At 41.1% G+C, this 22,502-nt stretch overlaps 1 protein-coding gene and 1 long non-coding RNA gene across 3 annotated transcripts in view; one reads left to right on the top strand and one right to left on the bottom strand.

The window, feature by feature from the left end:
* Positions 1-19,090, top strand: part of LOC115940386 (uncharacterized) — a 24,745-nt gene extending 5,655 nt beyond the window's left edge. For both annotated transcript variants that reach the window (XR_014142775.1, XR_014142776.1), the window contains exons 4-5: positions 185-393; positions 15,418-19,090. This is a non-coding gene — a long non-coding RNA (uncharacterized LOC115940386). The remainder of the gene's footprint in view (positions 1-184; positions 394-15,417) is intronic.
* On the bottom strand, positions 13,931-22,502 carry SFRP2 (secreted frizzled related protein 2). The gene is made up of 3 exons (XM_006727257.3): positions 21,613-22,502; positions 19,120-19,200; positions 13,931-15,091 (listed from the first exon to the last, which is right to left on the bottom strand). Exons 1-3 carry the CDS (start codon positions 22,109-22,111, stop codon positions 14,787-14,789), a joined length of 885 nt encoding a protein of 294 aa, XP_006727320.1. The 5' UTR covers positions 22,112-22,502; the 3' UTR covers positions 13,931-14,786.

The raw sequence follows: 22,502 nt of genomic DNA, 5'->3' as shown, positions 1-22,502 counted from the left end.
ACCCCAGGAAACTCCGTCCTGGTGTGGAAGTTGTATTTGTCATTTCTCGTTGAGACCAAGGACCTGCCATCCCACTTCCCACACCTCAGGTTAATTGCCAAGACCGCAACACAACTGTGTTCTGCGAAAGTCACCTTCTCGTGGAAGAAAAATACTAATGTTCCTTTGTTTCTCTTGACTTTAGGTATTTGTCCTACTTGGGGGCTTGAAACAAGATCAGTCATAGAAGCAATGACAAGAGGACACAGTTATTTTTTGCTGGAGTATAAAACCTTCCAGTGAGCACTCCTGGTTTTACTACCCTCCCTGCCCATGGTAAGAGCTACAGCTTTTTCAAGTGCCTGCTAAGGCCAGCTACTTTTTTTGTATTTAATCCTCAAACCACCCTCCAAGGTAGGTGTACTATTATTGTCTTCATTCTATAATTAAGGACAAACAAGGTCACTTCTGAGCCATGATCTCTGCTTTTAATGCCCTTTTCTTTTCTCATTTTAATCTGCAGAAGTCGTCCCACCCCACCCCATCTAAGAGCCTGACCGGCTCTGTTCTCCCCCCAGACTTTCCCATATCCCCAGTGGGAATACATTTCTTTCAACCCTATGCTCCACAGCTTTTGCATTTGCCTCTATTCCACACTGCCTTGTGTTCTACGTGCTGGTATGAGCCACCAGTTGCAATTATGGGGAGAGCAGAGACTCTGTTCTAGTCATCTTTTACCCTACCACTGTATCCAGCACAATGCCTGGCCTGGGGCCAGATTGAATTGGTGGTGCAGTCACATTTCCAGGTGATGCTGCTTGTGCCCCAGGCCTCTTCCTGGCTTATGGAAGGAGAGTGAGGGCAGGTGGATTCCCTTAGCCTATTGCCTACAGGTGTCCCTCCGGGAAGGAGGGGCTGTTGTCACTGTGGCCACAGCCTTTTGCTGTCTACCCATAACAGGATCACTGAGACCTCTGCACATTAATATGGATATAAACTTAAAATACAAAAAGAGGCCAAAATTGTGCCCTTAATATAATTCCATGCAGTCCAGATGTGCATCTACTACTATTTATTTTATAATGTGTCATTGTTAATCAGAACGGGGATCCACTTTTGCCAACACTTAGAGATGCTGAGATGTGGTTGGGAGAAGGAAAGCAGTGTAAAGGGTAAGGCCTGAGTCTGCTCCCTTCTACCTGTTATCTTATTCTTGTACTGAATGAACATAAATTTTCATGTCTAGCCACATAACTGTTAAGAATACGTACCACACAAGAGTGTTGGAGATGAGTTGCTTTTTCCAATTTATTCTATAAATGCAGTAATCCTGACACTTTATATAAATAGTTGAAATAGTGCATGCATGGAAATAAAACACATATTTACTTTTTTTTAGAATATCAGCAAAATGGAATATCTGTGTTTTGGGTTGTTTGTTGTTGATTTCACTTTTTCTTTGCAATTATTCCAAGTTACCAAATGGTTATAAACAAAAATTTTGTGCTGGGCATGTTGTCTAATGACTTTTTAAAATTTAATATTTTGGGGCACCTGGGGGGGCGTGGTCGGCTAAGCATCCGACTCTTGGCTTTGGCTCAGGTCGTGATCTCAGGTTTGTAAGATAGAGCCCTGTGTCAGGCTCCGTGCTCAAGGCAGGGTCTGCTTAAGATTCTTTCTCCCTCTCCCTCTGCCCCGTCTGCTTGTGCTCTCTTTCTCTCTCCAAATAAATAAATCTTAAAAAAAATAATAAAATTTAATATTTTGGCATAAAGTTATATATGTTTAATTTGTACACTAAACACATTTTGCTGGGTCTCAAAAGAAGGAACATTTTAGAAATCATCCTGGATACAGTAGTTAGAGGGTAATTTAGGGAATAACTAGACTTTACTAGTTGAAGATTTTCCTGAATCTTACAACTATCCGTCCAAGTGGCCATAGTTTTCGGGATGACTTTAAGTGAACAACTCGAAGTTTTATCCTGTTAGAAACATGGAGAAGTACACTGTGTGGTTTCAGTTCACTGTGAGACTTGAGTTGGGGTAGTGTCTGTACTACGAGCTCTCTAGAGTTTTTGGGAGAGAGGGCCTTAATTTTTTCCCCTTAGTTGCTATTATGTTCATATTTGAAGTATACATTTAAGGCTTTATTAATAGTGAAATGCAGGGGCGCCTGGGTGGCTCAGTCGGTTAAGCGACTGCCTTCGGCTCAGGTCATGATCCTGGAGTCCCGGGATCGAGTCCCGCATCGGGCTCCCTGCTCGGCGGGGAGCCTGCTTCTCCCTCTGACCCTCCCCTCTCTCATGTGCTCTCTCTCATTCTCTCTCTCTCAAATAAGTAAATAAAATCTTTAAAAAAAAAATAGTGAAATGCAAATGAAAAATCTCTTGGTAGTATGTCATTCAAGTGAAGAATCATCAAAGAGAATAGTCAGAGCTGGTAACTTAAGCATGAAAAACCTGATCATTTACTGGGCTTGGGGTAGGTTAATCCTCTTTGCTTTCTAAATGGCCTGAGGACTGGAAGGGACACCAGCCCATGAAGAACACCACTGGTAAGAGGATTCATCAAAGGGAGATGACGTCGTGGAAGGTGAAGTTAAATTTGGTTCAACATGGGTTGTTTTTGAGGCATCTCTAGGCCACACAGGCAGAGCTGTCCACAGTTAGAGACAAACTGACTCGAGAAGAAAAGGTGAAAGAGAGATTTGGTGTCTGACAATGGTGAACTCTAGAGGAGTGAGTAACCGTTTCCAGAAAGCCTGTAATGTGAGAAAGGAAGGAGGTCCAGGAATATAGTTGGCAATTAAGACAACAGGATTTATAATCAAACAAATTTGGCTTGAAGTCTTAATTATAACCCATTCATGTGTCACCTTAAGCCTTGGGACTTGAGATATAATTCGCATACCATACAATTCAGCATGAATCAAAGTGTATGATTCAGTGGTTTTTAGTATATTCACAAAACAATGCAACTACCACTGCTATCTAATTCCAGAACATTTTCATCCCCCCAAAAAGAAACTCGTATTCATTAGTAGTCACTCCCCATTTCCTGCTTCCTTCATCCCCTAGCAACCACTTATTTCTTTGTGTAGATTTGCTTGTTGTAGATGTTTCATATAAATGGAATCATACAATATGTGGCCTTTGTGTCTGGCTTCTTTCCCTTAGTGTAACATTTTCGGGGTTGATCTATGTTGAACTATGTATCGGTACTTCATTCCTTATTATGACTGAATAATACTCTTTGAGATGGTTATACCACATTTTGTCCATCTCCTCATCAATTGATGGACTTTTGGGTTGTTTCTACTTTTTTGCCTATTATGAATAATGCTGCTATGGAAGTTCATATAAAAATATTTTTGTGGATATATGTTCTCAATTCTCTTTGAGTATATATTTAGGAGTACAGCTGCTGGGTCATATGGTAACCCTATGTTGAAGATTTGAGGCACTGCCAAACTGTTTTCCAAATTAGCTATACCATTTTACAACCCCACCAGCAATGTATGAGGGTTCTGGTTTTTCCACATCTTTACTGACAGTTGTCATTATCTGACTAGTTGATTGTAGCCATTCTAGTTGGTGTGAAGTGGTATCTCATTGTGATTTTGATTTATATTCCCTAATGACTAATAATGTTGAACATCTTTTCACTGATTATTGGCCATTTGTATATCTTCTTTGAAGAAATGTCTAGATCCTTTGCCCATTTTAAAATTGGGTCACTAGTCTTCTTATTGTTGAGTTTTAAGGGTTCTTTGTATATTCTGGATACCAGTTCTTTATCAGCTATATGATTTGCAAAGATTTCCTCCCATTCTGTGGATTTTCTTTTTATTTATTTCTTGATGGTATGTTTTGAAGCACAAAAGTCCTAAATGTATCTATTTTTTCTTTTGTATGTGTGCTTTTGGTATCATATCTAAAAAAACCATCACCTAATCTTAGGCAGTAGAGATTTGTTGCTATGTTTTTTTTTTTTCTAAGAGTTTTATAGTTTTAGTTCTTACATTGAGGCCTTTAATCTATTTTGAGTTAATTTTTGTATGTGGTGTGAGGTAGAGGTCCAACTTCATTCTTTCGTATGTCGATATCTAGTTGTCCCGGCATCATTTGTTGAAAAGACTGTTCTTTCGCCATTGAATTGTTATCTTGGCCACCCTTGTTATAAATCAATTGCATAAATATAATGGTTTATTTCTGGACTCTCAATTCTATTCCTTTGATTGGTGTGTCTCTCTATCCTTGTGCTAGTACTACACTGTTCTTGATTACTGTAGCTTTGTATTAAGTTTTGAAAATGTGAAGTGAAAATCTTCCAACTTTGTTTTTATTTCCCAAGATTATCTTAGCTATTTTTAGTGCCTTGTATTTTCATAAGAATTTTAGAGTTAGCTTGTCAATTTCTGCAAAAAAGACAGCTGGAATATTGATAGGGATTGTATTGAATCTATAAACCAATTTGGGGGTAATATTGCCTTTTTTTTGGGTAGATTATTTATTTATTTATTTATTTATTTATTTATTTGACAGAGAGAGAGACAGCGAGAGAGGGAACACAAGGAGGGGGAGCAGAGAGGGAGAAGCAGGCTACCCGCTGAGAAGGGAGCCTGACGCAGGGCTCAATCCCAGGACTCTGGGATCATGACCTGAGCCGAAGGCAGACGCTTAACAACTGGGCCACCCAGGTGCCCCAGTATTGCCATATTAATAATATTAAGTCTTCCAATTCATGAACATGGGATTTTTTAAATTTAGTTAGTTCTTATCTTCTTTCAGTGATGTTTTGTAACTTTCAGTGTACATATCTTACACTGCATCTGTTAAATTTATTCCTAAGTATTTTATTTTTTTAATTCTAAATGGAATCATTGTCTTAATTTTATTTTTTAATTTGTTCAATGATAGAGTATAGAAATAGTTTATTTTGTATGTTGATCTTGGATCCTGTAGTCATGCTGAACTCATTTTTTAGTTCTAATAGTTTTTTAGTGGATTCCTTAGGATTTTCTATGTATAGGATCATGTCATCTGTAAATAGAGGTAGTTGCTTACTTCTTCCTTTCCAATCTGGATTCTTATGCTCTCTCTCCCTTTCTGTCTCTCCCCTCCTCTCCCTTCCCCACCTTCCCATTCCCTCCTTTCCTGTTTCCTTCCCTCCCTTTTCCCCTTTCCTCCATTCTCCCCTCCTCCCTCCTTCACTTCCCTCCTTTCTTCACTCTCCCCCCCCCCCCCCAACCACTTTTTTCCTTAGGCTTTCTCAAATACTTTTCTGTATCTATTGATATGATCATGTGGTTTTTGTGCTTTGTTCTATTAATATAGTGTTTTACATAGACTGATTTTCATATGTTAAACTGTGCCAGCATTCCTGGGATGAGTCCCACTTGGTCATGGTGTATAATTCTTTTAATATGCTGCTGGATTGTTGAGCATTTTTGCATCTGTATTCATAAAGTATATTGGTCTGTAGTCTTTTCTTGTGATTTCTTGTGTTGTCTGGTTGTAGTAATTAGGGTAATACTGGCCTCATAGAATGATTTGGGAAATGTGTCCTTCTCTTCTATTTTTTTGGATAAGTTTGTGAATGACTGATATTAATTTTTTAAATATTTGTTAGAATTCACCAGTGAAACCCTCTGGGCTGGAGCTTTTCTTTGTGGGATATTTTTTGATTAATAATTCAATCACTTTACTTGTTACAGGTCTATTTAGATTATCTATTTGCTCTTGAGTCAGCTTTGGAATTTGGTGTCTTTCTAAGAATTTGCCAATTTTGTTTAGGTTGCCTAACTTGTTGGCATAAAACTGTTCATAGTGTTCCCTTATGATCCTTTTTACTTCTCTGAGTGGTAGTAATATCCCTCTTTCATTCCTGGTTTTGGTAATTTAGATCTTTTTTTATTTTGGTCAGTCTAGCTAAATTTTTGTCAGTTTTGGCGATTTTTTAAAAAAGATTTTATTTATTTGAGAAAGAGAGAGAGTGTGTGTAAGAGCATCCCTCTTTCATTCCTGGTTTTGGTAATTTAGATCTTTTTTTATTTTGGTCAGTCTAGCTAAATTTTTGTCAGTTTTGGCGATTTTTTAAAAAAGATTTTATTTATTTGAGAAAGAGAGAGAGAGTGTGTGTAAGAGCATGAGCAGGGGGAGGGGCAGAGGGAGAAGGAGACTCCCCACTGAGGTGAGCACGGAACCTGATGCAGGGCTCAATACCAGGACCCTGAGATCATAACCTGAGCCAAAATCAGATGCTTAACTGACTGAGCCATGCAGGCGCCCCAATTTTGGTGATCTTTTTAAACAATCAACTTTTATTTTCTCTATTGTTTGACTATGCTCAGTTTTATTTATTTCTGCTCTAATCTGTATTTGGGCTGAGTTTGTTCTTCTTGTTTTTTAAGACGGAAAGTTAAGTTATTGATTTGAAATCTTTCTCCTTTTTTACGGGAGCGTTTACAGCTGTTTCCCTCTGAGCGTTCCTTTAGCCGCGTCTATTCCTTTTTGGTACATTGAGTTTTTGTTTTCATTCACCTAAATTTCAAACACATTTAGGAAGGTGTTGCTTAATTTCTGCATATTTGTGAATTTCCCAGGTTTCCTTCTGTGATTTATTTCTAGTTCTATTCCATTATTGTTGGAGAACATACTTTGCATGATTTGGGTCCTTTTAAATGTATTGAGGCTTGTTATATGGCCTAACATATGGCCTGTCCTGGAGAATGTTCCCTGTGTACTCGTGTGGTGAGGTTAAGGATTTTAGGGCTGATCAAGGAAAGACAGGAACGTGAGATGGCAGTACGGCACAGTAATATTATAGGGCCATGTTTTGCTGGGGTTGCAGGAGAGGGGAAAGTCCTTCCCAGCAGGAGGCTAACAGGGGAAGAGGGAAAGGGAACTGCCAGGGAAGAGGGGAATGGAGAGGGGGCTTATGTGTCTAGATGGTGTCATTCAGTGGCAGAATGGGGAGGATTGGAGTCAGAGAGCACCAAAGGGCAACAGGGGTCTGGGGTCTTTTATGACTACAAGGTTTGTCTTATCTATGGCTAGTGGATATTTGGTGCAGTCTTGCAGGGTATGCAAAGCATGCGAGTTCTAAATGGCTAAAAATATGATGATTTTGGATACGTAAGAATTTGAGTTTGGCTTTGAGCTAATGGTACCAATTTGCTGTGAAAAAGTAAATGACATAAGGGCCAATATACAGGGGCCATCTTTGGGCCATTTATATAACAACTTGAGAAAAATGTGTATTCTGCTGTTGTTTGGTGGGATGTTCTGTAGATGTCTGTTAAGTATAGTTGGCTTTAGTGTTGTTCAAATCTAGTTCCTTCTTGACCTTCTCAGTATTTGTTCAATCTATAATTGAAAGTGGGGCATTAGGGTCTCTATTACTGTTGGATTTCCGGTTTCTCCACTTTGCCTCTTCTCTGCACATCTCTCCCACCTTCTCCTTTGCCAAGATAACTCTTTCTCGTAACATAAAAAGTTCAGGATTTATGGTGGTGGTCTAGCTCTTCTGGGCAGGGGGTAACTTTATTGGTTTGGGGGTGGTTTTCAGTTTAATTTTTCTTTTCTAGCCTTGCATCACATTAGATGATGATGATGATGATGATGATTATTGCACATTCTAATCCTTTATTGGACAAGAGTTTAATGGCATTAGGCCAGGAGATATGATAGGGACCATGCTACACTCAGAACCTCTCCCCTTTCAATTTCAGTAGCTAGTGAGTGTTAAGCTTGTGAAAAGTACAAAAGACTAAAAAAGAGTATTATGACCTCCCCATACCACCTCCTAATTTTCCTTCTTATTTTAAAAGGTGTAAGTAAGTATACAATGACCTGGTTTTCCCCTATGTTAACTATTTTAATGCTTTAAAAAATATATCAAAATCAAATGCTTTTCTCCCTTTTCCCTGTTTTTGGAACCCCTGCTTTATTGGCATCCTGAGCACAATGTTTTGCCCACCATGGAATTAGATACTACAAGGAAGTCTCCTTTGCTGCATAGGACCTGGGTGCCAAGCATCTGGGCCATGACTACCACTCCCTCCTCCCATGCCCATGTGGACTTCATCAAAACCTTATGTATATCCTCTTCTACCAAATGTCTGTTCATGTCTTTTACTCATTTTCTAAGTACATCGTGATTTTTTACTGTTCAGTTTTGACAGTTCTTTATATATTCTAGATACAAATCCTTTGTTAAATATGTGGTTTGCAAGTGTTTTCTCTAATCTGTAATTTGTCATTTCATTCCATTAACAGGTTCTTTTTTCCCCTCAGCTTTACTGAGGTAGAATTGACAAATTGTAAGATATTGCAGTGTACAATGTCATGATTTGATGTACTTTTAACAAGATCTTTTGGACACTTAAAGTTTTAAATTTTGAAGACGCTTATTTTATCAGTTTTCCCCTTTATGGATTATGCTTTTGGTACCAAATTTAAGAACTCTTTGCCAAGTACTAGGTCTTGAAAAAATAAGTTTATCTTCTGATTTTCTAAAAATTTTATGGTTTTATGCTTTATATTTAAGTTCATGATCTATTTTGAGTTAATTTTTGTATACAATGTGGGGTTTAGATTATTATTTTTTTGCCAGTGGGATATCCACTTGCTCTAGCACCATTTGTTGAAAATGCTATCCCTACTACATTGTATTACATTTACATCTTTGTAAAAAATTAATTGGGCAGATTTGTATGGGTTCATTTCTGAGTTCTCTACTCTGTTTCATTGATCTATATGTCTATTCCTTCACCACCACCACACAGTCTTGATTACTATAGTATAACAGTAAGCCTTAACATTGGGAGGATGATTTCTCCCACTTTATTCTTTTTCAAAATTATTCTGGCTCTCTTAGAGCCTTTACCATTCAATATAGATTTTAGAATAATGTTGTCAGTGTTTACGAAGAGGCTTGCTTAGATTTTGAAATAAGAATTCCATTAAACCTGTAGATCAATTTGAGGAGAATTAACATCTTTACAATGTTGAGTCTTCTAATCTATGAACATGATATGTCTTTTCGATCTTGCATATCTTGAAGAAATCCAACATGGTTGTAGTGTATCATTGTTTTAATACATTGTTGGATTTGATTTGTATTTTGTTGAGAATTTTTGTATCTAAGTTCAAGAGAAATATTGGTCTATAGTTTTCTTTTTTCATGCTTTTTTTGGTCTAGTTTTGGTGTAGGACCAGACTAGCCTCATAAAATGAGTTGAGAAGCATCCCCTCTTCTATTTTCTGGAAGGAGTTGTGTCAAACTGGTGTCAATTCTTTGAATGTTTGGTGGAATTCTCCAGTTAAACTTTCTGGGCTTGGACATTTTGATTTTTACTATTATTTTAATGTGAACTTATTTGTACCCTGAAGAACACACAGGGCTCAGAAAGACTATGTTCAGGAAGGTCGGAGAAATTTGGGTCTCACTTAGTGTTGTCTGTCACATGTATATGTGTCACATTAGACTGTGAGCTTCTTCAGAGTGCTCATAGTGTGTTCGTCATCAGTGGAACCTCAGCACCTAAGATAGCACCTGGCACAGTAGGTTGCTCAGTGTAAGATTGTTGAATAATTGAACGAATTCTCAGCCCTAGGATTGTGCAGATTGGAAGCCTGATGCTGTTAGAGAAGCCTAGTGAGGAGAGGGCAGCTTGGAGGTGCTTGAGTCCTTCCTTGGAGGTGGAAAAAAAAAAGAAAGGAGTAGATAGTATTTATGGCTCTATTTCGTCCTCCTATCTGTCTGAGCTGCTACCACCCAGGCTCTGATCACCCATACCAGCTAGAGCAACCCATTGTGCTCAAGAACCTGAAGAGCATGGGGAGCTGGTGCAGTAGAGGGTTATGTAGGGGATAGGACTAGGACTGGCTGTAGACTGGTGCTCTTTCCTGCTGTGGGTGTTTCCTTACACAGAAACAAGCTCTGAGAATTATATTTCAGAATTGAGGATGGACAGGAGATGATAGTGTATTGAGCTTAGACATAGTTTATAGAGTAGTAATTCTTTATTTAGAGTTGAATAGTCTCAGGTTTGCAGAAGGAATCAAATTGCCTAGGTCTCTCTGAATTTCAAAAGCTACCCCAAGGTGTTTTCCACTTGTAGTGTAGTTACTAGTTGGCTAAGTGGTTTGTTTTATATCCCTTAAATTATGCAGTTTTAGAAGATTTTCTGCCAGAGCTACATTTGTGTGTAGGTGCACATGAGAGCACATACTATGCATGAGTAAATGCATAGGTTTTTAGGTGTGTTTCTACTGAGGACCCAGTTACTGAGTTCTAGTGTTTTGCTTATTTCATAGCATATCAGAATGCCTGGATTGTTAAATAAGTGATTATTTTTTAAAGAAGATTTATTTATCTATTTGAGAGAGAGAGACAGAAAACACACATGAGTTGGGGGGGCAGAGGGAGAGAGAGGGGAAAAAGACTCCCCACTGAGCCTGGAGCTAATGCAGGACTGGATCCCAGGACCCTGAGATCATGACCTGAGCCAAAACCAAGAGTCAGTCACTTTAACCGACTGAGCCACCCAGGCACCCCAATAAATGATTATTATTACTCTGTACTGGGACATCTTGTGGCATTTGAGTCCTTTGATTTGTTCTTCTAGCACCATTTGTATTAACTGCTATCTTTAGTAATTGAAATTTTTTTTAGCACCCACCTATCTGCATCACTCTCTGGACAGTCATGGGCTGCTTTTAAAAATATTTTATGTTGAATTGCTATTTGTTTCTGAGCTAAATGTTGATCCATTGTTTTGTAATTGAGAATTTGGGAATTTTATGGATTATAAAAGCAATGGATCTTATGCTAGGTTTATTGGTAGTATCTAGAATGATACCTTCAGCATGATAATTGCACAATACCATACTTGATTGGTCAATATGTAAAACTGATTATAAATACTGAATTTTTTAGACTGTGTCCTAATAGAAGATACTCTGGTGCAGCTCACTTGAAAGCATCTTTGCCCTGATCCTAAGCTCAACCTGAACCAAACGTTCTATTTTATATTGAGTTAACTACTCTCTCCTCTGTGCCATCCCTGGGCGTGTATACATCTCCCTCTTAACACAGAGTATTAGAATTATTTGTTTACATGCCTTCCCCCTTTATTGAATTGTTAGTTCCCTTTGGGCAGGATCCATCTTATCTCCAGTGCCTAATATGATTCCTAATTCAAAATATAAGCTGAAGGAGGAGAATCACTTTGTATCCACTACATAGAACAGTGCCTACATGCAGGAAAGCATTCAATATATTATTGAATGAATAAATTCATGGCAGTAGGCGGTGCTCAGTAAATCTTTGATGAGTTAATGAATTAGCTTGCAGTGTGCTTCATTGGCAAAAATCACAATCATAATCCAGAGGTAGTAACTGCATGAGGGATACATATGCCTGTATTTGTTTTTCAAGGTGACCCTCTTCCCTCATCAAGAACATTGAACACCTGATAGTAAACAAGAGTTGAAAGTAAAAAATCCTGTCAAATTGTCATTGGATGAGAGACCAGACAATGAGGAATGGAGGGTGCTACTAGATAACATTAGATTCTTTTTAACCCTATGAATTTCAATACACCGATGTGTGCACATGGATAGAACCTTTGTCCTTCATGCACTTAGGAAATGCTGCTCAAAAGAGTTTTATAGATTTGCTCTTGTACAACAAATCATTTCTCAAGTTATTTAGGAAAGGGAAGAGGAATTACATGCATAGTAGATACGTAGTTTTCAGATTTTTTGACTTTTCTGTTTCAGCTGATCCCCTACTTGCAGCCTTTTATCAGTTTATTTTTATTTTTTTTAAGATTTTATTTATTTATTTGAGAGAGAGAGAATGAGAGAGAGCGAGTACATGAGAGGGGGGAGGGTCAGAGGGAGAAGCAGACTCCCTGCCGAGCAGGGAGCCCGATGCGGGACTCGATCCAGGGATTCCAGGATCATGACCTGAGCTGAAGGCAGTCGCTTAACCAACTGAGCCACCCAGGCGCCCCCTTTTATCAGTTTATTAACAGATCATGGATCATCTTAGGAAATGCAGAAATCCAGTGTCTTCTGATTACCTGCTCTCTTCTTCCAGTAATGGATGGACATTCATGTTTTCATCTGCCTGTAAAAGAAATCTGATAGTTGGAAAAGTAATTAAGAATACAACATGATTATTTCAATAATAATAAATATATATTTCATATATATTTGAACCATCATGCCAAACAGAATGAAAAATCACACAAAAACCTACCTGCCCTGCCCAGGCATGGCTCATTGGCTCATAGTTGCATCCAAGATGGCAACAGTATTGGAAAATCCATAGAGAGGCACGACGGCAGGAGGCAGACATTGGAATGATGCCTGCGCCGCTGGCTCCTCAAAATACGATTGAAGAGGCCGTGTCTGGCATTCGCTTGCTCTTCAGAGCTGAGGCTTTTCCTTCCCAGTAGATGGGAAGGGACTTTTGACTTGACTGGAGGGGGAGCATTCAGATACATCAGTGTCTTCCAGATTGCTGCTTTCCATTAGTTTTTGATGCATTGTACATATTTCCCTCTTCTCATTCCTAATTCCTTGGTTTACTATCTCCTTTCTTTTTTTTATCTTCTTTTTCTCTTTTTTGCCTTTTACAGGGTCCCTGGTCTCTTGTTCGAAATGCTTAAAATGAGTGTTAGCCTTGATCCATGAGCATCTCTCTTCTAGTCTAGTCTAGAGGTGCCTTGTCGGAAGGGGGTCTATCTTGAGTTTGTGGAATCAGATGAGAAATAGTCAAGTAGCAACTTAGAGGAAAATGGAAAGGATTGTCGGAATCCTATAGCCCAGGTAGTGGGCAATATTGACTTTTGGTGCCAGAAGACTTTGAAGTACTGTAGAGAGGTCATGGATGTATGTTCAGGAAGCTTTTAAAGTAAATCAATAAAATGCTATCAGATAAAGGCTTCACATGAATGCCAGGAAAATTTTCAGATTTGATGGGGACACTCTGTTGCTCTCACATATTACCTGTGAGTATATACATATATACATATAACTGATAAGTTATAAATATATAATTGTAATTGTGATTATTATTATAAAATAATCCCTCATATAAGCTCCATAAGAACAAGGATTCATGTATGTATCCCCAGCGCTTAGAACAGGACAAGGCACATAGCAGATTCCCAGTAAATATTTGCTAAATAGATAAGTGCCACCATGTTTCTGTACTCTAGTCCTAGGTGGACTAGAAGACAGAATTTGTTGTCCGAAAGGCCTGAGTTTCAGCCCTGGCTCTGCCTCTTAGGAGCTGTCTTTCTAGCCCCTCTGAGCCTTAGTGTCCGCATGCACTTCATAGAATTTCTATCGAGGTTCCCACATAAAACGATGAAGCGTTTGAATGGATATTATATGGTTGGAGGTCTGTCTGTCCCCTTCTCACCCTGATGCCAGTTTTTCACCGTCCCTTCACTCCCCCCTGCCTTCCAGCGAATATCTTTCAAATCAGGGCTCTGTATCTAAGGGTTAGAGTTTTAAGTGGAGAAGAAACTAACATTCTTGCAATGGGTTCTTTTCATTACAAAAATCTCAGGAGACAAAAAGCACAACTGTAAGGCTCATGAACCTTAGGTTTAGAGCAGTGACGCCGAGTAGCCGCGGCTGAACTGCTGAGAGGAGACAAAAGCAGGGAAGTCCTTTGCAAAGCCTGCCAATCTCTGCCTCCCTGCAGGGTCTGCAGTGGTAAAATGTGTAGGAGATGTGAGGCACAAGGCAGCAGCCAGGTGGTATGCAGTGGGGGCGGGGGTGCGGGGGACACTTTCCTGAGTCACTTAAGAAACAGACCCTTCAAACCATGGGAGGGCTGGAGCTCAGGACAAGGCAGGTGACCACTCTCGTACATGGCCTTCCCACTTCCTTCCACTAAGAAGAAAAGACAGAAGACAGGCAGTAGGTAAAACAGGATGTAAAGTTTATATACAAGAATATAATGTTTATCTGAAATATTTACAGTGTTGGTTAAAGCAATATTTTTACAACTTTTAAAGGTCAACTACTATGTATATTACAGGTAAGCTACAATGGTTTAATTTGCAAAATTAAGTAAAAAAATGTTTTAAACAAAGCTTAAAGTACTCAGGTCAATTATAGAATCTGTTTTGCCCTTTATTCGAAGAACTCATGCTATGATGGTTAATGTGCTTTTGATAAATGGAAGTACTCTACCCAGAAATGCAGTACATGCTACTGTGGTAAGTCCCCAAGGAGGGTGTAAAATAACAGGTGAATTATTATAAGACTTAGGCTCTGAGTCTCAGGCTGGAGTGGAGAGATGTCGAGATAACAGCCAGCTTTATCTCAACGAGGTTTGTGACCCACAAAAGTTTGGGCCAGGTAGGAAAATGAAGCCATTTGCACGTTACAGCAACCTCAGCTGAAAGTGAAAGTCAGTTGACCCAAACCAAACAGAAAAAAACAAAACAATCAGACCCAAGTCACAGTTGTACCTATTCAAAACTAAAGTGAGCTATTTTAAAAACTTCATAAAAATATTCATGATTTTATTAGTTTGAACATTTCTACAAGATCTGGGTGGGTTTTTCCTGTATATGAAAACAGCTATTCGTGCCTGAGGCCTCCTAAGGCCCTATAAGTCAGGAGATGCTGGGGGTGCAGACGTGCAAAAGGCAAGGGAAGCTGCCCCAGGCTGGCGGCTGGAGCCGCAAGGCCTGTGCTTGGGAAATGAGAGCTGAGGACCCAGAGCGGAAATGGTCCGCCTGGCCCTGGAGCTGGCCTGGGGGGCCAACTAGCACTGCAGCTTGCGGATGCTGCGGGAGATGCGCTTGAACTCTCTCTGCCCCTTCTGCCACCGCTTCACGGAGGTGATCACCAGCTCCCCACCCAGTTTCTGTCCCATGACCAGATAGGGCGCATTGATGTCATTCATCTCTTCGCAGGTGCACTGCAAGCTGTCTTTGAGCCACAGCACTGATTTCTTCAGGTCCCTTTCAGACACACCATTCAGCTTGTAAATGGTCTTGCTCTTGGTCTCCAGGATGATTTTGGTATCTCTGTTGATGTAGGTTATCTCCTTCACTTTTATTTTCAGTGCTACGAAGACAAGAGGGGACAGAATCACACCAGTTGTAAGAAGGGAATATGGTCTAGAGTGGGAGCTTTCCTCACCCCATTTCATTTGTGTGATTGGCCTGGGGGGAGGGAAGAAGAGCTTCCTGCAGCTAATGAGACTGTCAGGGGCTGCAGGTGGGGGGGGGGGGTTGGGAGCTGGGGGCAGCAGGTGGCTTCATTTCTAAAGCCTCAAAGGGCTTGCCAGGCACTTTATTTCAAATCAGCCATCCTTTCAAAAAATCTCTTTGCGGGACTCAATTAACTTTTCTTTCTCACTGCCCTTGTGTTCTTCTTGTGTTTGTACGTAGGTTGCATGTGGTTTGCGCTCTCCTCAACAAATGACTTCCCCTATTGGAAACTTCAGCATGAAAAGAAATGCCTGACTCTTAGGTGAAACATGATCCTTCTGTGGCCATAAACTTTAAACTCAATTTATTACGTTGGAGAGGTTTTTGGACAAACCTGTAAGGAAATTATATCACCCAATCATTGTTTTCTAAAGAACAGACTACAGGGAAGGAGAATTGATCTTACAGCAGCTGCATTTGATTTGGTAAAGCAACTAGGAGAAAAAATATCCAAGACTCTAAGAGCACAACGTGTTTAGCTGTAAAAGTGTTTTTCTGAAGATCTCATTCTCATCTGCTATCATTTGCCTGTCCAAGGCCAAGGCGTTTATAGATCATACATGTACCGTTTCCAAAATGTATATGTAGACTCACTAGAATGCTAAGACCAAAAGTAAGTGGTTCACTATAAAAGACACATTTTACAGTCATGAACAGTCGGCTTTGGGAAAGAAAACCCTACAAACATACGTGCTGGAATTAAATTTCAAGACTCCATGAAGGCAAGGAAAGGGTAGAATTTTAAGGCTGGAAAGGATCATTCGGTTGAAATCTCTTGTTGATACACAAAGAATTTGAAATCCAGAGAAGTCAGTGACTTACATGAGGTCACCCAGTTAGGTTGTGTTCTGGCTAAGTCAGGTTGTCAGAACGCTGGTCCCCAAACCTCCTCCTCTAACACTATTGTGGTCTCTTAAATTTCTGGTCCTGTTTGGGACATGAACATGCCCAATTGTAATGTAACCTAAGACTCTTAATGACAATGACAAGTGCTCTGTATAGATGATGTGTGAATGGCACTTCCTGACTTTGATGGAGTTTAATGCATTATTTAAATTAGTCATAGAGGAAGAGGGTTTGTGTGTGTGTGTGTATAACTGCTTTGCGGATCTCTCTCTATCTCAGAAAGGGAATTGGACTAACCATGACTGTTCCAGCCAACCAGGAAATGAATGAAGCTCAACCAGAGAAATCAAGGATGCTGTGATTTGGCCAACCATTGTTTTGTCTGATGTGCATCTAAACCGTAGTACTGAGTTCTCAGGGTTTATGGGACTTAAGTCATGGAATAAGTCACATGGAAATGTCACATATTCCTGACGTCTCTGCATCAGGCCTGGGGTGGGAAGGTCACATGGTGGGAGAAGTGATTATATATTACACAGATAGAACATTTGTGATGGAGCACCTGGTCAAATTAAACATTCGTGAGCTCCACACATCAGAAAACCATTACTTTTCACCAGGAGGAAGATTTATTACTTATCTTTTTCTTGCTATAAAATAATCAACTTTGCAAAAGCTCACCATGCGAAAACAGCAGGCATTTCCTCCCTGGATTTTCAGCTGGGGCCAAATGTAGGGAATCAAAGCCCTAAAATAACTTTTCCTGCCCTGGAAGATGTGAGTGGGGATGCAGGAAGTGGTAGGAGGCAGGGGTAATGGTAACCTGATCCAACAGCAGGTTGGATGCATAGGCAGGCAGCTCTGGGCTATTCTTTTCTGCACCGGTAGGTACTTTTACCATTGCAATAAGGAGGCCTACATTTTCCCTGTACTTCAGGAGTGTAGTGGGGAAAGAGGGTGATGCTTTCGTGGATGATTTAAGTAAATCAGATTTCTACCCTTGTTGCTTCTACCCTTCCATTACTTTTCAAAGTATAGAGGCAATATAGAATGCTGCTTATAAACCAGGAGTATATGATGCACTTCCTACAATTCAGGTTCATTATCCCTTTTGGGACAAAAATTAGTGTGGGGAAATAGAAAACATAGCTGCGAGGTAATCTGTGTGTGTGATACCTTAAATGTGATGATATCCATGTTGTTTTGAAAGGCTTTCTCCTCTAAGGAGAGAGAACACTAGGATACACACACACACACACTTTTTTGGGGACCTGGGTCTTGACAGAACATCCTTAGGAAGTGGGTCTTTTGTAAGGGAAGCCATAAAGCAAGTATTAATGTGTGTGTGTGTGTGTGTGTGTGCACATGCATGTGCCCTAATTTCAATCATTTTAGAGCCCCATGATATAACCAACTTTTTCATGGAAAGTCAGGAGAGAGATCTGGGTTAAATCTAGCACAAAGGACATAAGCTACCAGAAGAAAATGATATTTTATATACATTTTAATGTACATTGTATTAAAATTATATTTTTCTATTTTCCCCTTAATCAAATCTTGTAGCATGGAAGCTCAGAAGTGTGTTTTGGTAAGGCTCTGGAGATCTGAGATTGCTGCTACCAGCATGCCTGGCCTTTTCTACTCCTTACAGTTGTATATATTTAAATACAGACATTCGAAACCCTATCATCCCATTTGTGGTTCTTCCTGAGGGGATAGATTGGTTAGGACTTAGGTTTGCCTCCTTTCTTTTTCCCTTCCTTGGCAGTGTGAAGTTTTTTCTAAAGCTATGGCTGTTCTAGGATCAGCTAAAGTTAAACCCAGGACACTTCTGGAAGAGACCCAGGGTTGTAAGGAACAGTGATTGGATTATTTCCAGAGTTTCAGGGACCTGATCAGGTCTGAGATTGCTGGGATGATAAGTTGTAAGGAGAGAGTGGGAAGGCAGCCCCCAGCAGTGAGTGCTCAAGTGATTTCTCTCAGTTTCAAGGACTTTGTTGAGTACACAGAAATGTTAATACAGATCTGTTAGACCCCATTATTGTTGGATAGAACAGGAACCATATCTGCTTACCAGTAAGTTCAACCTTCTGCCTGAATACTTTTAAAGGATACCAGCCTCTCAAAAACATCGAAAGGTGCCTACTCTTGGAATGGGATGAAGATAAGAATGTCCCAGTGAATGTCTGGGTGAAGTTCATGGCCACTCCTGACTCCAAAGTTAGCATTGATTCTGTGTCTAGCTGCCCTCACCTTGGGGCCCTCAAGACAGTGGAGAGGTGCTGATGAAGCTGTGTGTGGACAGTCTCCATTCCTCTTTCCTTTTAAATACTCTCTTAAGGGTAGTGACCTACACACTATGAACCTGGGTAACAAATCACACACATTATTGTCCCCAAGCACTATGTCATATGGCACCTTTCATGTATTTTGCCAATGTAAATTCCTAAACTGTATTTCTTCTTCTTTTTAAATTTAAAGAACTCCTCCCCCCAAATTATTAACCAGTACCTTGGATGTAGTCACTAGTCACATAGTCACTAGTGATGGAATGCAAAGGAGCAAAGTGTTATGGGCTATGAATAAGGTAAAAATATTTGATGCTGGAGTAAATTTTTATTTTTGGCTAAATGAATGCTTGAATCTGTTTTGCTGAGGCTAATATTTACATGTTTCTATTCTTGGTACTCATATCAAGTGACTGAAAGAGAACATGGCCCAAAATTATGCTTACTGGCAAGAAAAGCCAAAGTAAAATGAAAAATGTGCCATCGAAAATTCCTAATTTGAGTAATTCTCATTATTTGATTATTGCTTAGCAGAACAACGAATCTCACCTAAAAAGATACAACTCAGGGCAAGATAGTTAAATAGGGAGGCAACTGTGATAGAATAAGGTAGAGGACTTTGGGAAAGATGAGCTATGATGGTATTTTACCCTAGTCTTATCCAGTAACATCTTTATTCCTTTAAGTTTTACTAGTAAATAAAACTTCTGAATGTGAAATCTTTTGTTGGTGGAGGTATATTACTTACCGAAATCATTTTTACAAAGAGTTTCCATTATGTCGTTGTCATCCTCATTTTTATTTTTGCAGGCTTCACATACCTTTGGAGCTAGAAATGTGAAAAATTAGTAAATTTGCTTACAAGGGAAACAGCAGGTGGCATTTGTAAACAACTCAAAGGGGCTTATCCAGACAAGAGTAGCAATTGTATGGTAAGACCCCAGCCTCTGCCTCCTTTGAAAAGGACTACTCATTCCTAAGAAAGTCTTCCATGACTCCTGTTTTTTGATGGGTAAAACAAGAATGCCTATAGTTGTGTTTAATAAATGATGAATCACCCCCCCCCAAAGAATGTTGTGGGCAAAGTGTACAGAGGGATTTGGTTTTTTACCTCTTCCTCCCCACCCCCAAACAAATTCTGTCCCTGAAAAAGTTGCTCCCAAAGCCTCTCTGAAGAGAACGCCCCAGAAGAATCTCAAGGGGTTTTGGAAAATCGGTTACCACAAAATATGGCCACAAGATTGTCTTTTTCGGCTGCAGGACACCAGTGCAGCTCAGTCTCTGCTGGCCTCTTCAGGAGAGTTGTGTCTCAGGGAGGTCCCTTCACGATATTTTCAAGTCTGGACAGGGAGAGGTGGCTAGTGCTTATAGGGGTTACCTAGGGGCTCTTCCCTCTTTGGAAACACACCTCAGCAACTACAGCAACCTGCTCTCACTGGTTCTGCATCACCCGTGTGCTTTCTGTCAAGTGTGTGGCTGAGTCAAGCTGCTTTTATTTATTTTATTTATTGTTATCTTCCTCCCTGGTCAGGTTCTTCTTGCTCCTCTTTGTCCATTTCAAACTCTCAAAAACAAACAACCCTCCACCCCCCAAAAATCCCAAATCAAAAAAACAATCAGCCAAACAAAAAACCCAAAGCTTTTTCTGAAGTGAATCATAATTGAAGCAAACTGTCTATGGGGGTCTGACCAAATGCAGGAATACGCGCTAGCACAAGGATCGGAGAGCCTACTAAAAGCTCTTCTAAAAGAATCTGGTTTGGGGGGAAAAAAGAAAACATACTATTCCCTTTCTTGCATTTATAAATGTGCTAATGCTAGGTCTAAAATTTAGATAAAATTTGATTTTCATTAACAAGAAATTCAATTTTTACAGAAAAAAACTTTGTGACTCATGATGTAAGAGATATGTATCAAATTAGAAAAATTGCAGGGCATATTTTGAAGACCATAAACTTTTATTTTGAAGGGGGAAAATGGCGATTTGGAGAAATGTAGTTTATAATATTGGTGCTGATGGTGGAAAGAAATAAAAACAAAAGTAACACACATAAAACTGTCCTTAATTCCTCTCACTCAAACAAAATGAAACATTTCCAATTAGGAGCTCTAGGAATGTATATAAAATGTTACTAACCTGTATTGGTTGGTCTGTGGTATATGTTGGACAAATGTTTGAAATATGCCAAACATTTGCAATAAATTAGAAATCTAACCAATAAGATGATTGCAAACTCGAGGTGCCTGCCAGGAAAGATTGCTAAACAACTGTGCATTTTCTTTAACCAAGGATGGCTATAGGAAAACAATTAAAGATTGAAAGAGAGAGGCTGCTGGAGCCCTGCAAGGGATTAGGAAGCTCTCTTTCCATGTCAGGGGGACCTGAATCAGCTCTGACACATTGTGTATGTTTTTCTTTCAAGAAGAATATCAAGAACCCATGAGGTTTTCATTGCTTTTAAGGTTTTTGCACAGGACCTCCCCCTCTGTTTTCTAAAAACCTGGGAAACTCTCTTGCACGATTTTCTCCAGTTAATTAAAACCATTCCTAAGATATAGGCAGATTAGTGATAGAAAAATGATTCCTGGAGATTCCCTTTATGACCCCTTCCTTAGACACCCAAGCAGTACAAGCAGTGCTCAATCTTCAACTTGCTCCGAGCCAGTCCGGCCCTTATTTCCAAAACCTAAGTCGGCAAGGAACAACAACAACAATACCTTAAAAGACTATGTGCGTTTTGGCTACCCTGCCTGTCTGGGAATGTTTCTGTGCCTAGAATTCTGCCCGGTGGTAAGAACGTGTTGCATGAGGCTGGGCGAGGAGTCCCTGGCCAGGGTGCTCACTACCAACTCCACACAGGACCACTTCTAACGCTCTCAGAATTGTGGCCCCAGGGCTTAACATCTTTAAAAATAACTGCGTATCTCTACGGAAAAAACGCCTTTCAGTTCTTCGTTTTTTCTTTTTTCTTGTAACTGTCTCTAAGAAAGCAATTGGTGTAACTCGGAAGGGAATGAGAGGCGTGTGTGTGTGTGTGTGTGTGGTGTCTCAGATTTGTCACGATGACACACGAGGGCAAGAAGAGCGTCTGCCCCACCTGAAACTGGCACCCCTGGCGGGGACACATCGGGATGTGGGGTGTGGGCCGCGACATTCTCCCCAGAAAGCCTTCAGCGGAACTGGGTGTGGGCGGGGAAGTGGGGCAGGAGGTGGGGGGTGACGATACGGGGAAAGGCTTACCTTCCTCGGTGGCCGGCAGAAGGTGGTCGCTGCTAGCGAGAGGTATGCAGAGGTCGTTGTCCTGGGGGAAACGGTCGCACTCGAGCATGTCCGGCCAGGGGAAGCCGAAGGCGGACATGACTGGAGCGCAGCGGTCCTTCACCTGCACGCAGAGAGAGTGGCACGGCTGGATGGTTTCGTCCAGGTCATCGAGGCAGACAGGGGCGAAGAGCGAGCACAGGAACTTCTTGGTGTCCGGGTGGCACTGCTTCATGACCAGCGGGATCCAGGCGCCCGCCTGCTCCAGCACCTCCTTCATGGTCTCGTGGCCCAGCAGGTTGGGCAGCCGCATGTTCTGGTACTCTATGCCGTGGCACAGCTGCAGGTTGGCCGGGATGGGCTTGCAGTTGCTGCGCTTGTACGAGAAGTCGGGCTGGCCAAAGAAGAGCCCGCGCGCCGAGCCCAAGCAGCAGTGCGAGGCGAGGACGAGCAGCAGCAGCGAGCCAGGGCCCTGCGGCATCGTGGGCGCGCGACCCCCGCGGGGCGGAGAGCGGAGTCGGGGAAGCGGGAGGCAGACGGGGCTGAGCTCGTCCCGGCCGGCTCGCTCTGCTCGGCGCGGCTCGGGGGCCTGGAAAGCCGGCGGCCAGGCGACGGGAGCGCCGAGACGCCGGGCGCGGGGAGGACTGCGCGGGAGAGACGCTGTCCGCTCCGCTTCGCGCGGCAAGCCCGAGCTCAGCTCCGGGGGGCTCCGACCCGGGGGAGCAGAGTGAGCCGCTGCTGGGGCCCAGCCAGAGTTTTCTTGGCCTTTTTTATGCAAATCTGGAGGTGGGGGGAGAAAGGGAGGAGCCAGTTGAGAGTAATCCGAGGAGGGCTGGTCACTACTCTTTTGGTCTGGTTTTCCGTTGAGAATG

This window comes from Leptonychotes weddellii, chromosome 2 (genome assembly GCF_054177405.1).
Source record: "Leptonychotes weddellii isolate Sample4059 chromosome 2, ASM5417740v2, whole genome shotgun sequence".
NCBI lineage: Eukaryota > Metazoa > Chordata > Mammalia > Carnivora > Phocidae > Leptonychotes > Leptonychotes weddellii.
The sequence above is the reverse complement of the archived record's forward strand: the minus strand, read 5'-3'. Positions and strand labels throughout refer to the sequence as shown.

What these genes read in the sequence shown, in the direction of transcription:
- SFRP2 (XM_006727257.3), bottom strand. Translation starts at nt 22,111, where the DNA reads ATGCCGCAGGGCCCTGGCTCGCTGCTGCTGCTCGTCCTCGCCTCGCAC. An exon ending in TCTGCCGGCCACCGAGGAAG is followed by an intron (nt 19,201 to 21,612) that starts GTAAGCCTTTCC and finishes TCACATTTCTAG; the next exon opens with CTCCAAAGGTATGTGAAGCC. An exon ending in TCTTTGTAAAAATGATTTCG is followed by an intron (nt 15,092 to 19,119) that starts GTAAGTAATATA and finishes TTGTCTTCGTAG; the next exon opens with CACTGAAAATAAAAGTGAAG.